Source organism: Oryza glaberrima, chromosome 7, assembly GCF_000147395.1.
Source record: "Oryza glaberrima chromosome 7, OglaRS2, whole genome shotgun sequence".
Classification (NCBI taxonomy): domain Eukaryota; kingdom Viridiplantae; phylum Streptophyta; class Magnoliopsida; order Poales; family Poaceae; genus Oryza; species Oryza glaberrima.
Genome location: NC_068332.1, coordinates 15,446,399 through 15,460,901, shown reverse-complemented (window position 1 = coordinate 15,460,901; position 14,503 = coordinate 15,446,399). Strand labels below are relative to the sequence as shown.

Here is a 14,503-nt window from a genome sequence, read left to right as displayed (position 1 = left end):
TTCCACTCCCGATGTTGCCTGCTCGCTCCCCACCATCGGCTCACGGTGGCGTCTTCCCTAGGAGCGAGGTCCGCCGAACAGAGGGCACTAGGCAGCAGGCCTCCAGGCTCCCAATGGCGACGGGCGGCCAGCCTCCAGATCTTGGCACCAAGCGGCGGCATCTTCCAGGTCGGCGCGCTTTGTCCCTTTTCCCCGCCGGCCATTGCTCGTCGTGTCGCCCTTCCGGCCGCCGTGACATGGATCCCAACATTGGGGAGGAGGAGGATGAGACGGGGTGGCCGCCGCCGTGCCGCCGCATTTGGGGTGGTGGTGGTAGGCGCGGCGGCGGGCGTGGGGTGGTGTGCGCTGCGGCGGGGGCGATGGTGGCGAGGAAGCCGTAGATGTTGGAGGTGCCGAGGGAGATGGCGCGGCCGCCGTTGAGGTCAATGGTGTCGAGGAAGCCGAGGGAGAGGGATGAAGGGAGGAGTGAGGCTGACATGTGGGGCCCGCGTGGGCCCTACCATTTTTAAATTATTTTCTGTGTGAACTGACTTGTGGGCCCCACGAGTTTTATTATTTTTTCGGATCGAATTGCCACATCAGCGCCACGTGAGTGCCATGTCAGTTGAAGACCGAGTCAAATTAGCCATATAAGTGCCACATCAGCCAAAACCGCCGAGGGATCTAATTTGTACCGGTTTTGATAGTTGAGGGACCCGTTGTGTCTGGTTTTCCGGTTGAGGGACGAAAATCGGATTCGTTGACAAGTTAAGGGACCTCAGATGAACTTATTCCTTTTTTTTTTCCCCATCAGCGCTATTAGTCGCCCCGCGGCCCATCCCAGCCCATTACACCCCAAACCACACCCCTCCTCCCTTCGCCCTCGCCTCCCAAACCTCGCCGCGACGCCGCCGCCCCCACCCCCGTCGGCTCGGCCTCGCCGCCGGTGGGGCTGTGCGCTCCTCTGCTCCGGCAGCGCAGCAGGGGCGGTGCAGGCGCGCGGCGGCACGGCCGCACGGCAGCGGTGGTCCTGCTCTTGGCTTCCCGCTTTCGGCGCATTCGCTTGTGGTTAGCACTTAGTTTAGTATAGTCTGTATAGAGGCTTGCTGCTTTGCTCTTAGTATTTGCTTTGCTGATTTTATCTGAAGTTCTATTTTACCGATTCGACTGAATGATTAGCCTAGTTAGCCATCAGGAATCGAGGATTCATTTAACCGCTTATTGTTATTCAACTTTAACACTTGCTTATCTAGTTAGCTAAGGGGATTCAACTAGCATATGGTTAAGTGTGGCTAAGTGTATATCAGTAATTCACTATATTTTTTATATGAGACACAGTCGTTTGGAATTCAGAGAATTTAATGTTCATTTTGTGTATTAGTATGTTATTATGACCAATTTTATCAATATACTATATGAACCTATGCTCAATGTTACGGTGCATATACTATATACTATATAATTACTAGTACGTGATATTATACAAGCTAATTATTAGGATTTTGGGTGTAGACGTGTAGAAAAAAACCCATGTTATTTTGAATACACAGCTTCTAAATCCTAGGCCCGCCACTGCAGCGCAGAGATGTTCGTGCTCAGCCAGATCGAACACAACCTGCCGATGCCGCCGCACCTGCTGAGCCGGCCACTCGTCGACGCCATCAAGGCTGAGCTCGAGAGGCTCTTCCTCGACAAGGTAATCAACTACCACGAGCTCAGTCACCCCTGTTGTTGATGCTTGTCTCGCTCACGGACGGTTGTGTACAAGAGATTATGATGATGTGTTGCATGCTTCTGCCCCCCCCCCCCCCACCTGTGCTGTATGTAGGTCGTCGCGAACCTCGGGCTCTGCGTCTCCGTCTACGACATCCGCTCCGTCGAAGGAGGCTTCATCTTTCCAGGAGAGGGCTGCTCCACTTACAAAGTAATTTGTGCTCCTATTGCTTTTACCCTTTTGTTTTGGTGATGGAATTGCGATATATGTATGATACATGTCTGCTTGGTGGTGTACTTGTCTCATAAGATTCTGTAGGAGGTGAATGCCTGAAAAATATTTCAGCACAATTGGAGACTTATTTAAGCTCTAAGTTGATTAATTCTGTTACTCATGTTGGTAGTGTATTTCGAGCCTATGTACTAGTTGCGATCGACTTGATGACAACATAGCATGTTCTCAATGACCCATTGTGATTAGAGTTGTGTCTATTAACATCAGTGCTCTTTCTTACAGTATTTCTGTTAGTGTGGTGTGTGCAACACGTCGTCTCAGTGAACTTATGCATTTAGTTCTGAGGATTCCTACAATTTGCAAATCACTCTTAGATTTCCTTATTTTCCCCATCCTGTATAGGTTTCCTTTAGGTTGCTGATGTTCAGGCCCTTCGTTGGGGAGGTTCTTGTCGGGAAGATCAGTGGATATGATGAAAAGGGTCTGCATGGTGAGTTGCTTATTTTCTTATTGACATTTAAAGAGCTGGTTCGCTGGCAATCTCTTATCTAGTTATCTTGCCTGTTGGAATATTCCATTCCTTTTGTAGCAGTTGTCTATAACATCGGATAACATTTTGTACTGCATGGAATTTTTATGTTCATATTTCCATGTCATAGTATGTCTTATGTCTTCTAAGCATAAGCTACGAAATTTGTATATGATGTTTAACTCTGTATCTGTTGCACTATTTTATCCTGAGGTCATGCTGTTCGAAACAATGGACTAGTTTACTTTCTCATATATCCTTTTGTTTGAATGAAATAGATGTTGATTAATATCATAGTATGCTTCTTTGCCACTGTAGACCTGATTACTAACCTGGAATCAGCATCCTCAATTGCATAAGAGTGATTACATTTCTTGGGGTACACAAACCATTGCTAGCTAAATATCTGGAGGGTAGTTCTGAACTATAGTTATCTGTTTTCAACATAGTATCCTGTTAAACTGAATATGTAAATTTTATCTTTGACAAGCGTGTACTCTTAACTAATTCCTGTTCTTTACTGTTGGACTATTTGTGCCTCACATGTGTATAAAAGTTACAAATGGCCCCTTCCTCTTCTGGTACTAGTTAGTAGGAAAAGCCTCATTCACAAACAATTGGTTGAGCTGATATGGCTACATCTGTTTGGCAGTTTCACTTGATTTCTTCAGTGATATAAGCATTCCCGGGCACTTGATGCAGTATGGCACGGCTAGGTAATGTTTTGTTTTGTTGTTCCTGTACAGCAGTAACTACTATAATTTGAAAACTTGAGGTTCTTACTCTTCTCTGGAGTTATATCATACATTTTGATTTTGATTCCTCTTAGATTAACTTGTTATGTTTGCATCTGCTTGGCATGTACTTCAACCAGATTGGTTATTATGAAAAAAAATACTATTGAAATTTAGTTCAGTCAGGAACTAAAACAGAATCAGAAATACAGAATCTTTGCAATGGCTTAAATACGTTCTGGATTACTTTATCTGTGTTTAAAAACAAACTCTACAACTGCTGAGGACAGTGGATGTCACCTGAGACTGCTGAGTACACACTGCTACCTTGTTCTGTTTGTCATGAGGAAAGTACTTTCTACATAAATTTATGTTGCTTTATTTTCTTTGCTGCTCATTTCCCCCAGGGCGCTAGATGGTAGGTGGATGCTGAAGACTGAAGATGGTGATGAGCTCTATCTTGATTTAGATGATGAGGTATACAAAATCTGTTTTTTTTCTAAAAAAAAAATCAAAGCAATTACTATTCTCTGTATGCTCATGATCAACTTGATTGCTACGCAGATACGATTCTTGGTATCTAGCATAAAATACCCGCCTATCCCAGTCGAGCAAAAGGAGACTGACAGGGCATTTGCTCCAATGCAAATTATTGTATGCCTTGAGAATTATGCTCAATTATTTGAATTCTGGCTTAGTGTTCTTTGATGAGTAACTAGGCTGACTAACGCTTTCGCAGGGAAGCATTAAAGGAGACGGTCTTGGTCTTCTTGCTTGGTGGGCTGCAGATGAAGAGGAAGGAGAGGCCGAGGCCGAGGCAGAGGAATAGTCCCAAGCTACTCCTTTCTCTAGTTTGCTGTTTTTGTGCAGTAAGAGATTTATAGGATTTTTTAGCTAGAATGTCAGTAATTTATATGCTGTGGTATCTGCAACTTGGTCATCTTCTGTTAGGAGCCTGTTCCGTTGCTGTGACATAACTGATGCTGACAGCCGCTAATTTATAACAGTACCAATGAACAGAAGATCATTTTTTTTACGTTAGGGCATGCACTAATTGAGCAGTTTCTGAACTGAACCCTTTTGTGTCAACTATGTAAATCTAGTGATCTGGATTGCTTCCTTGTGATGACATCCCAGGACCAGCAGTCAGCAGAGCAAACCAAGGAAGGCAATTTTGTCCAGTTTTTGACCGACATTACCACCTGCAAGTAGTGCATAAGATCTGGAAGTGAAAGCAACTTGCTGTGAGATGATGTGAACTTGTGGAGGACAAGCTGCCATTGCTGTTGATCTTTTCTTTACGGCGTAGGCAGCTTCCCTACGCTACCCTCTGTTTCTTTCCGTCTGAAAATGGAAGCCTGTAAATATCTTCAGATTCAGTTTGGGCATTTGACAAATGTTTGGCAAACCTGTGAGCAGTTCTTGTTTGGTCATCTTGTGGCTTCCATTGCTCTTGGTGAGCAGATCATTGTTATCTTCTTTTTGAGACATGGGGTAATTAATTAAGAAAGAAGGTAATCAGAAGATAAATTAACTGGGCAATCATATAGATAGAAAGATGGATGGATACAGATACAATCATAGGCAAAATCAAGTCTCGAACTTGCAATTGACGTTCCAAAATTCTAGTATTATTACACGGGACCAACTCAACGAGATAGTGTGATCAAATCGTCCCCATTAAGTGTAAAAACATCGATCAGTAGTGATGATCAACTTTCTATATGAAAGTTGCTCTAAAATATCATATTAATCTATTTTTTAAGTTTGTAACAATCAAAACTCAATCAATCATATGTTAATACCACCTTGTTTTGCGTAAAAAAACTTAATCTTCATCTTCAGAGATAAGAACACCACCTATGATAGATGGATGGATACAGATACAATCATAGGCAAAATCAAGTCTCGAACTTGCAATTGACGTTCCAAAATTCTAGTATTACACGGGACCAAATCAACGAGATAGGTTTGATCAAATCGTCCCCAGTATAAAACAAGCTTGATCTTCACAAGCTAGTGTGGTGGTGTAAAATTACAATCATGATCAAGAGAGTAGTACAGTAATTAATTTAATTACGGTTGCTGCATGCAGCTGAGCTGCGTAGTGATGAATCAGTATATGTCTAGGTGACCTTGACGCCGTTGTATCTGAGGATCTCGCCGATGAGCTCCCCCCTGCCGGAGCCGACGTAGCGGCCGACGATGTCGCCGTCCCTGATGAAGAGGAAGGTGGGCACCTCGACGACGTCCATGTCGCGGAGGAACTCCATGCAGCTGTCGTTCTCGTCGCCGTTCATGCGGGCGAAGACGGTGGTGTCGGCCATGGTGCGCGACAGCTTCACGACGGTGGGGTACACCTTCACGCAGGGCCCGCATCGCTTGAGCCCCACGTCGAGCACCACCAGCTTGCCGCCCTCGCCGCGGTGGTCGGAGATGAGGGACTCGACGTCGGCGCGGGAGTGGAGCTGGACGACGGCGGAGTGGTGGTCGCCGTAGTAGAGGACGTCGCCGGCGAGCTGGTCGGGGCCGATCCCCTCCTCCTCGTGGACCTTCTCGGCGCCCTTGTAGAAGGTGAAGTGGGGCACGGCGGTGATCCCCTCCCGGCGGCACAGCTCCCGGGTGGCGTCCGACTCGTCGCCCATGACGAGGAGGAAGTCGACGTCGCCGCAGGTGCGGCTCAGCTCCACCATGCACGGGTAGATGCGGCTGCTGTTCACGCTGTGGCTCGCCGCGAACTCCACCACCACCAGCCGCTCCTTCGCCGCCCGCAGCGCGCCGTCGAGCTCCTCCGCGCTGTGCACCTGCACCACCCGCTCGTCCCCGCCGCCGCCGCCCTTCTTCTTCGTCGTCTCCGGCGCCTGCTCCGTGCCGGACACCGCCGCCCTCACCGCGCCGCCGCGCCGCCGCCGCCTCAAGAACCTCGCCGTCTTGCTCCTCCCGCTCCCGCCGCCGCTGGTCGGCGTGGCGCCGCCCAGGCTGGTCGAGCCGGCGAGCGTGGACAGGAAGGCGGCGGTGGATGCCATCGACGACACACAGCTGCTAGCTCCTAGCTTGACAAGCTAGCTAGCTACTGGCTACTGTGGCTACTGCCTAGTGATGAAGGAGAAGAGGAGAAGAGAGGATGAATTAAAGAAGAGAGAATTCAGCAAGAAATGGATGGCAAATAGTAGCTGGAATCCAATCAGAGTTCATCCACACAGCCACTAGTTCAGGATTGGGTTTGTGGCTGGGGTTTCAAGCAGCTGAGATTTTTCAAGTTGGGGGGGACTGATTATTTTGCCCATGCACTTTTGTTGGTTTCTCGCCTTGTCAATATTCCTGTCTTGTTTTTTTCCCTTCTAGAAATATATATTCATGGTTTGTTGGTAGCTAGCACAAGCCCTGATTATTTCCCCCCACATTTAATTTATAGTCATGGTCAGAATTTGTTTTTTCAACTTTTGGAGAATTGGGGGCTGGTATTGAGTTCATGCATGCATGTAAACTTGGATATTTTTGATTTATTGTGATCAAGAACATCAATTGGGTCACCCCAGATTTTGTTGTGAAGGTTATTCCACCAGGTAGTGGATTTTTACCCCCTATCCCAGCCCTGTTGTAGCTCTGCTTCTTAAAAACAAGACAAATAGTGATAAAAATTCTGAAAAAAAAATCAACAATATAGAGTACTATATTGCATCTACTACGACTTCGTCGATATTCAAGTCTAAACTCAACCAACTAAATGGGGGAAAAAGAAGGCAAAATATATATACCCATGAATAGTGCAATATTTACAATTTGAATTTGTCATTTATGTTTCTCATTGTGAGTCGAACTTAATTAGTCCTCAAATCTTCAGATAGTAGACATATATTTATTATACCAATGCTACCAGTTTTTTTTCATAACTAGTATTGGCATGTATTTTGATACAATGAATCAATGATGAGACACCCTTAAGGCGTGAAAAATTTCTCAATCCATTGTGATGTATTATCACAACTAGTTCCTTACTTAAAAGAGGGATTTTGAATTTTTTGATCTATAAATAGTTGCAATTTAGGATGTACCACTCACGCATCTGTTATTGTGGGATCAGAACAACCACCATGTCATAGGCACGGAGGTTTTTTTTTGGGATCCTGAAATGCCACCTTGATGAGTATCAAATCCTAAATATCCCTACTTGTAAAATAATGAAATAACCGATCATCATGGATGTTAGATGGTCCCTGTAGTTTCAATAAATATATTATAGCAACATTCACAAAATGATTTAAATTTTGTTTTGTGATAATTGAGCACTTGTAGTTGCAATGGCATAATATGAGACGGTTCATCTCAAATTATCTCTAAGGATTCTGATAATTGACCTCCTATTATATCACATATATCTTTCACACGCTTCTATGATTTGTTTTATTTTAATAGGGATATATGAAAAAAAAAAGTTATCTATTGGCGGGCTACAAATAGATGGAGAATCACTTTAGTGTTTTGTTGCATTGGTGGCAAGCCTTATTTATGTATATCAATGGTTGTATGGAGCTCCTTTAGCGGGGAGGAGTGGCACCCCCCAAGGAAGATTTGGCTATGGAATGGGTGAGCGGAAACGAGGCAATCGAATCATGCAAATAAGAACATATGGTCTTTTTAGACAAGTTTAGGCTGCTCGGAAGCGTATCACCCTACTCTTGTGTTCTTGTTATGAATGAGGGTGATAAAGTTTACAATGTAGATTGGGTGGATGTCGTTCTAAGTAGGAGATGATGAACTCTTCTTCTCTTGAAGTGTGAGTTTATTCTAGCTTGGCTTGAATCAGTCTAATAAACTCCGCCTAATCTGACATCGAAAAAAGCAAGCCCCCTTACAGGTGGTGTGGATCCTCCTTTTATAAACCCGGGGTGGGGGGGGGGGGAGGGGGGAGTCCACGGTACCAATACGTACATATGAGAGTGGGCCCTACTCCTTAAGTTCGGCATGCTTGGTCTTGTCGATATCCCTTAGGCCTAGCGGAGGTGACTGTTTCACATGCCGATTAACGAGTGAAGTGAAGAAGTCAAAAGTTTTTCCAGGGTGACACGTGCTACAGGGGATAGGTGTGCTTCGTCCTATTGCGTGTTGTCCGGTCGCACACCAGGTTGGCATATACACCTTGCGCACTGAGTGTGAGGCTTGATAGAATACACGCGTGAGGAAGTCTGAGCTTGCGAGAAGAGTTAACAATGCGCTGATGCTCTTCCGAGCACTTGGGGGCAAAGCACAGTTGTGCCCCGAGCACAACCCACAAGGGGTCGTCCCGAGGAGTGAAGTGCCTCGAGCACAACCCATGAGGATAGCACCCTGGGGGCAGACATGCCCTGAGTCGCTAGCAATGAGGATTTTGTTTTTCATTTCACCGACAATGGTAGTTCTAACCAAGATGTTATATTTTGATCATTAGTAGACTATCGAGGATAATATTATCTTGCTTTTTCATCAGCTACCAATGGATACTTTTTTTTATATCATCTTCATGTTAGTAAAATTGTGATTATGAACGTGTGTGCTTGGACAGTATCATGACGACTTTCATGGATGATCACACATTTACAAGGTTACACCCCACAGGACGTCTTTGTTGCAAGAAGATAGAGGCATGCAGCAGTTTGGACTTTGGCTTTGGTTTTTCTTCACTTTGTATATTTCCAGATTAGCTTACATGTATATATGCTCGTTATCAGCATTAGAAATTAAAAATACTAAATCAGTTGTATAATCACGATTCTAGAACAAAAGATACCATCAGCGAGTTATACTTTCTAACATTCATAAGTTCATAGAGATGGTTTTTGGCACCACATGCTTGTACATCGTAACACTTTCTATTTTCCTTTTTTATAAATATACAAGGCAGGAACGAGCACGCTCTTGCTTCGCCCTTCCTTATCAGGGGTGGCACGGGAGGCGATGAGCGCCGGCCACCCCCTCCCCCCATCTTCCTCCAACGCCTCGCCGCCGCCTGAGCGGCCGCCGGCAAAGCCACGCAGTTGCAAGGACGGCGGCGGCGGGGCTCCTCGTTTCTCGCCATCAGACCTTGCCCGGGTGGCCTGGGGAACCACTCTGGGTGGCGGCGGCGATGACCGCCAGATCCGCGTCGCTCCGGCCGGATCTGGCGGGGTGGCGACTGGCGGCTGGGATGGCGATGGCGACGGTAGGGGCGAGCTGCGCCGAGCGGCTGGATCGAAGGCAGCGGGGATGGCGACGGCGGCGGGGAAGGCAGTGGTGCGTCGGAGGCGGATCTGGCCAGGCGGGGCGAGCTGGCGGTGGTGGTGGCGGTGGAGCTCGCAGCGACGAGTCAGCGGCAGCGGGGCGAGCGACGACGACACGAGGCTTGCGGAGACAACGGTGGCCGGCCGTTGGTACGAGCGGCTAGTGATGGACGACAGCGGCCGCGGCTGAGGCAGCGCCCGTGGTGGCAGCGGCGGTGGCTGATGGCGGCGATGGCTGAGGCTGGCGACGGCGTCTGTGAGAGGAGACACGGAGGGCGAGCTCGAGCCAGTGGCAGCGCTGTGGAGACCGTGGTTGTGGTGGGAGGAAGCATGGCAGACTCGGACGGCTAGCCAAGGGTGTGGCAGACGGCCACATCTGACCGGCGCGGTACAAGAGGCGCGGCTGGAGGTGGAGGAGGCGACTACGGTGCGAGGAGGAGCTGCCGGTGCGTGTGGCGCGGTCTTCGACGTGCGAAGGCTAGCCGGCGGGGTGCGCCGGTGCAGTGGTCCCACATGTCGGCAGAGGTTGAGCGGTGGTGAGCATCGGTGTGTCAGCCGTGGACTCGCCGGTGGTGAGCGGCGGGTGAAAACCCAGCTCGGCCTTAGCCGGACCGACAATGATGGTTCATTCCCCCTCCTGAGGGCGTTGTCGCGTTGTCTCATCCCTTAAGAGTGGTTGCCGGGTGAAAGCCCAGTCTTGGGCTCTTTTGAGCCCCCAACGGACGGCGGCGGCGGTTTTCCATCGCTTCTCTCCTTGGAGACGTCGTTTAGACATCCCCTTGCTGAAACCACTCAAATGATTGGTGCAAGCACGCTCTAGATAGAGTTAGGCTTTGTGTTGGTTGTGGGCGTTTTTTGGGCAATCTCGTCTGTGTTCCTTTGTTGGTCTAGCGGCGGTCGGTCACGCTTAGTGGCGGCCGGTCCGGTACTAGCCTTCTCCTAGACCTGTGTGTTGGCGTTGTCGGTGTATGGGTGGTGGTATATTTTTTTTCCTTTTTCCTGGTTACGACCTTCCAAGGTTGTAATCTTGTAATTTTTTTCCTGTTCTATCAATAAAACTTCGCACCGTCTCATGCGAGTCGTTCAAAAAAAAAGTATACAAGGCATTGTTACAGTATAATGTACTAGTCATGATGAAGTTATATTATAGTTAATTGAAAGTTTAGAAAACCTATGAAATTTTTTAAGATTGTCGGAGATATGGGCCCGGGGGTATGCGAAGTGAGGGGAATCTACCTTCCCATCCTGCCACGTGTCCCTACAGCCTGGTCCTACCCCCGCATTCCCCGAGTCGCAGGAGCGGCCGGAGGGGGGAGGGGGACCTCGGGGTGCCGCGTCATGCCCCTCGGGCCCTTGCACCGCTTTGCCCCGAGGCCCTCGCCCAGCCGCTATTTGGCGGGGGGAGCAAGCGAGGAAGGGGCCAAGGCTGAACCTCCTTTAAAGCGCGCAGCGCCCCAACTGCCCCCAGTTGAATTTAATGCAGTGGGGCAGACGTGCGGCGTGCCCGACTGGCACGCGATGATCAAGAATGACCAGTCTGTGACCGGCCTGACGCCGGTCACGTCTGACTAGACGGACAACCGTGCTCCCACGTCGCATCTGCCTCCGGCGGAGTGGAGGTAGGTATGACCCGTCCCATCGGAGGGTCATTCGGAGGGCGGCCACCACAAGTCTTCACCCATTAATGAGGGAATGACAGGGCTGTCCCCCATGTCAGACGAGAGACGGCGCTGGGGCCCGCTCAAGGACAAGCTATGGTTTAGCTTCCAGGCAAAGGCACTGGTCGAGTTCCGGTCAAGGTAGGGTGGGTCCCCATCCGAGAGAAGAGTAGGTAGAGGCGGTGCATGTGGTATCCCTTGAGGTATAAAAGGAGGACCTTGCTCACCGAGAAAGGGGACGACTCTCAGAAAACCTGTGCTCAAGGAGGAGGGAACTAAGAGTGTTCTCCGGAGTTTAGGAACCCTTGTAACTCTCAGTCTAAATCCCATACACAGGAGTAGGGTATTACGCTTCATAGCGGCCCGAACCTGTATAATTTGGTTGTGTGCGAGCTAGCTAGGAGCCTTGGGGACGGATACGTGATTTCCAGAGGGAAGCTTTTTCCCCCGGCCGAACTCACGAAAGGGGGGTCTCACGATCTCCCGCTAGAGAGGATCACTCCTCGACAGCTGGCGCGCTAGGTAGGGGGAAGTCGCGCGCTTTAAAGAGAAGTCGTTTTCTTCCGTCCCAAGTTTCCCTCGGCCCTCGACGATCATGGTCGAGGTCCTGGAGGAGGAGGCGGTGGTGTACACCCCTACTCCGCTTGGGAGTGAGGATGCTAGCGAGAGCCGCGGCCCTCGTCACCGCCGCCGCAACTCTCCAACTCCTCCCCGCCGCGATCCCTCGTGGAGGGAGGACCCCACCCAGTCGGGTGGGTCGGCCCTCTCCCCGCCCCCGGGTGGAGGGAGGCCACGACGCGTCGGGGCACGGCGCCGCCTCACTTACGGTGACGGCGGCTCGCCCCGAGGCGCGCTTCAGGCAGCGGGTGCCCTTCTGGGGCATCCCCCCGTGAACTCGGAGCCGGAGACCCCTGTCCAGCGCTGGTTGGACGACGTGGTCAACTTGGTTACCACTGCCCAACGGGAGCTGGCCGCGGGCGGCCGACCCGTCGTCACCGGTACGTCACGTACCCCCATTACCCTCTCCTCGTCAGCGAGGAAAAGGGCCCGTCGATCGGCCACGGCCTCAAGGCGGTCCACGGCTCCAACATCGTCGGAGGCCTCGGGAAGCTGGAGGCGTCACGATGGCCTCTACGGGGAGCAGGACGCTCGAATCAACATCGAGCGACGCCGGGACGAGCGCCGAGCTGTCCGCATGGGGGAAGGCGCCTCCTCATCTGGAGTGTTGCGTTCCTCCTCACGAGGCGGCCCTGCCCCCACACTCACCCCTGGAGGGACTGGTTGTAGGGCCTTCGTGGCGAGTCTCCGGAATGTCCGGTGGCCCCCGAAGTTCCGCCCCAACCTCACGGAGAAGTATGATGGCAGCATCAATCCCTCCGAGTTCCTCTAGATCTACACCATGATTATTGTGGCGGCAGGGGGCGACGACCGGGTCATGGCGAATTACTTCCCCATGGCCCTCAAGGGTCAGGCGCGGCTGGCTGATGACCCAGCCCCCCGACTCCATCAACTCCTGGGAGGACCTGTGCCAACAGTTCGTCACGAACTTCCAGGGCACATACCCCCGCCCAGGGGAAGAGGTGGACCCGCAAGGCTGTGCAGCGGAAGGACGACGAGTCCCTCCGCTCGTACATACAGCGCTTCTGCCAGGTCCGCAACACTATTCCATGCATTCTGGCCCACGCGGTCGTTTATGCGTTTCGGAATGGCGTGCGGCATAACTGCATGCTGGAGAAGATCGCCTCCAAGGAGCCCAAAACCACCGCCGAGCTCTTCGAGCTGGCAGACAAGGTGGCTCGGAAGGAGGAGGCGTGGGCCTGGAACTCCCCCGGCACCGGCGGGGGGGCTGCGGCTACCCCCGAGTCTGTTCCCCGCTCTAAGCGGCGTGATAGGAGGGGCAAAAGGAAACCGGCCCGCTCCAATGACGAAGGCCACGTCCTTGCGGCTGATGGGCCCTCACGGGCCCCGCGCAAAGGAAAGGCCACCGGCGACAAGCCGAGCTCCACTGCTCCATCTGGCGAGGGCCGGTCGGCAGACAAGAGGTGCTCGGTGCACAACACTTATCGGCACAGTCTTGCCGACTGCCGCTCGGTCAAGAATTTGGCCGAGCGGTTCCGGAAAGGCGATGAGGAGAAGCGGCAGGGTCGACGAGAGGGCAAAGCCCCCGCGACCCCAGCCGATGACCGGCGAGGGGAGGCCAAGAAGAAGGCCCCCGCCGATGATGGCGATAACAGGGAGGATCTGGAGTTCCAGATACCTCAGGGAACTGTCGCCACGCTCGACCGGGGGGGGGGGCGGGTGGCTTGCGCTCACACCTCCCGCCGAGGCTTCAAGGCCATGAGGTGAGAGCTTCTGGCCGCCGTCCCAACCCACGAAGTGGCTTGGAAGGCGCGCTGGTCGGAGGTGAAGCTCACCTTTGACCAGAGCGACCATCCGACAGTGCTCGCTCAAGGAGGGAATTTGGCCCTCGTGGTCTCCCCGACCATTCACAACGTCAGGATGAGCGCGTCCTAGTTGACGGGGTGGGGAGGGGGCAGCCTAAGCATCATCTCCCCGGCCACCTTCGACGCGCTCAAGGCACCGGGAATGAAGCTCCAGCCGTCGCTGCCGATCATCGGCGTGACTCCGGGACACACGTGGCCCCTCGTCCATGTCGAGCTCCCGATAACCTTCGGCAACTCCACCAACATCCGTACCGAGCGGATTGACTTCAATGTGGCGGACCTTAATCTGCCCTACAACGCGGTCCTGGGCAGACCTGCGTTGGTGAAGTTCATGGCCACTATGCCTACCTCCAGATGAAGATGCCGGGCCCTAGTGGCCCCATCACCGATGAAGATGCCGGGCCGTAGTGGCCCCATCACCGTCTTTGGCGATGTCAAAGTCGCCCTCGCCTGCGCGGAGCAGCGCGCCAACAACCTGGCGGTGGCCACGGAGCCACAGGCCCCGGAGGCCTCCGCGTCCCGCGCCTCCAAGAAGCGCCTCACCTCAGCTGACGAGGTGCCCGTCAAGGAGATCCCCCTTGGCGATGATCCGTCCAAGACCGCCAAAATTGGCGGGACCCTGGACGCCAAATAGGAAAGCGCGCTCGTCTCCTTCCTACGGACAAACTCCGACGTCTTCGCATGGAAGCCGTCGGACATGCCTGGGGTCCCCAGGGAGGTGATCGAGCACCGCCTCGCCGTGCGGCCGGATGCGTGACCCGTCCGGCAAAAAGTGCGGCGTCAAGCCCCGGAGCGGCGGGCCTTCATCCGAGAGGAGGTGACGCGGCTCCTGGAGGCTAGCTTCATCCGCGAGGTTATCCATCCGGAGTGGCTGGCGAACCCCGTGGTCGTCCCGAAGGCCAACGGCAAGCTCCGGATGTGCATCGACTACACGGACCTCAACAAGGCATGCGCTAAAGATCCCTTCCCTTTACC

At 51.8% G+C, this 14,503-nt stretch overlaps 2 protein-coding genes across 7 annotated transcripts; one reads left to right on the top strand and one right to left on the bottom strand.

Annotated features, from left to right (window-relative positions):
• Positions 1-407: 407 nt before the first annotated feature.
• On the top strand, positions 408-4,211 carry LOC127779689 (uncharacterized). Of its 6 annotated transcripts, none has more exons than XM_052306555.1 (8): positions 408-1,047; positions 1,563-1,675; positions 1,808-1,903; positions 2,330-2,417; positions 3,109-3,172; positions 3,598-3,667; positions 3,755-3,844; positions 3,935-4,033. In XM_052306555.1, exons 1-8 carry the CDS (start codon positions 762-764, stop codon positions 3,938-3,940), a joined length of 813 nt encoding a protein of 270 aa, XP_052162515.1. In that variant the 5' UTR covers positions 408-761; the 3' UTR covers positions 3,941-4,033. The 6 variants fall into 6 exon arrangements, with proteins under 6 accessions (XP_052162515.1, XP_052162514.1, XP_052162513.1 ...); XM_052306554.1 differs by having other exon boundaries at positions 419-1,003; positions 1,558-1,675; positions 3,930-4,211; XM_052306553.1 differs by having other exon boundaries at positions 419-1,006; positions 1,558-1,675; positions 3,930-4,211.
• An 871-nt stretch (positions 4,212-5,082) lies between these two features.
• LOC127779688 (thioredoxin-like protein CDSP32, chloroplastic) lies at positions 5,083-6,420 on the bottom strand. Its single transcript, XM_052306550.1, has one exon. It carries the CDS (start codon positions 6,214-6,216, stop codon positions 5,317-5,319), a length of 900 nt encoding a protein of 299 aa, XP_052162510.1. The 5' UTR covers positions 6,217-6,420; the 3' UTR covers positions 5,083-5,316.
• Positions 6,421-14,503: the final 8,083 nt, after the last annotated feature.

What these genes read in the sequence shown, in the direction of transcription:
- LOC127779689 (XM_052306551.1), top strand. Translation starts at nt 762, where the DNA reads ATGAACTTATTCCTTTTTTTTTTCCCCATCAGCGCTATTAGTCGCCCC. An exon ending in TTTCGGCGCATTCGCTTGTG is followed by an intron (nt 1,048 to 1,562) that starts GTTAGCACTTAG and finishes ACTGCAGCGCAG; the next exon opens with AGATGTTCGTGCTCAGCCAG. An exon ending in TGATGAAAAGGGTCTGCATG is followed by an intron (nt 2,418 to 3,108) that starts GTGAGTTGCTTA and finishes TCTGTTTGGCAG; the next exon opens with TTTCACTTGATTTCTTCAGT.
- LOC127779688 (XM_052306550.1), bottom strand. Translation starts at nt 6,216, where the DNA reads ATGGCATCCACCGCCGCCTTCCTGTCCACGCTCGCCGGCTCGACCAGC.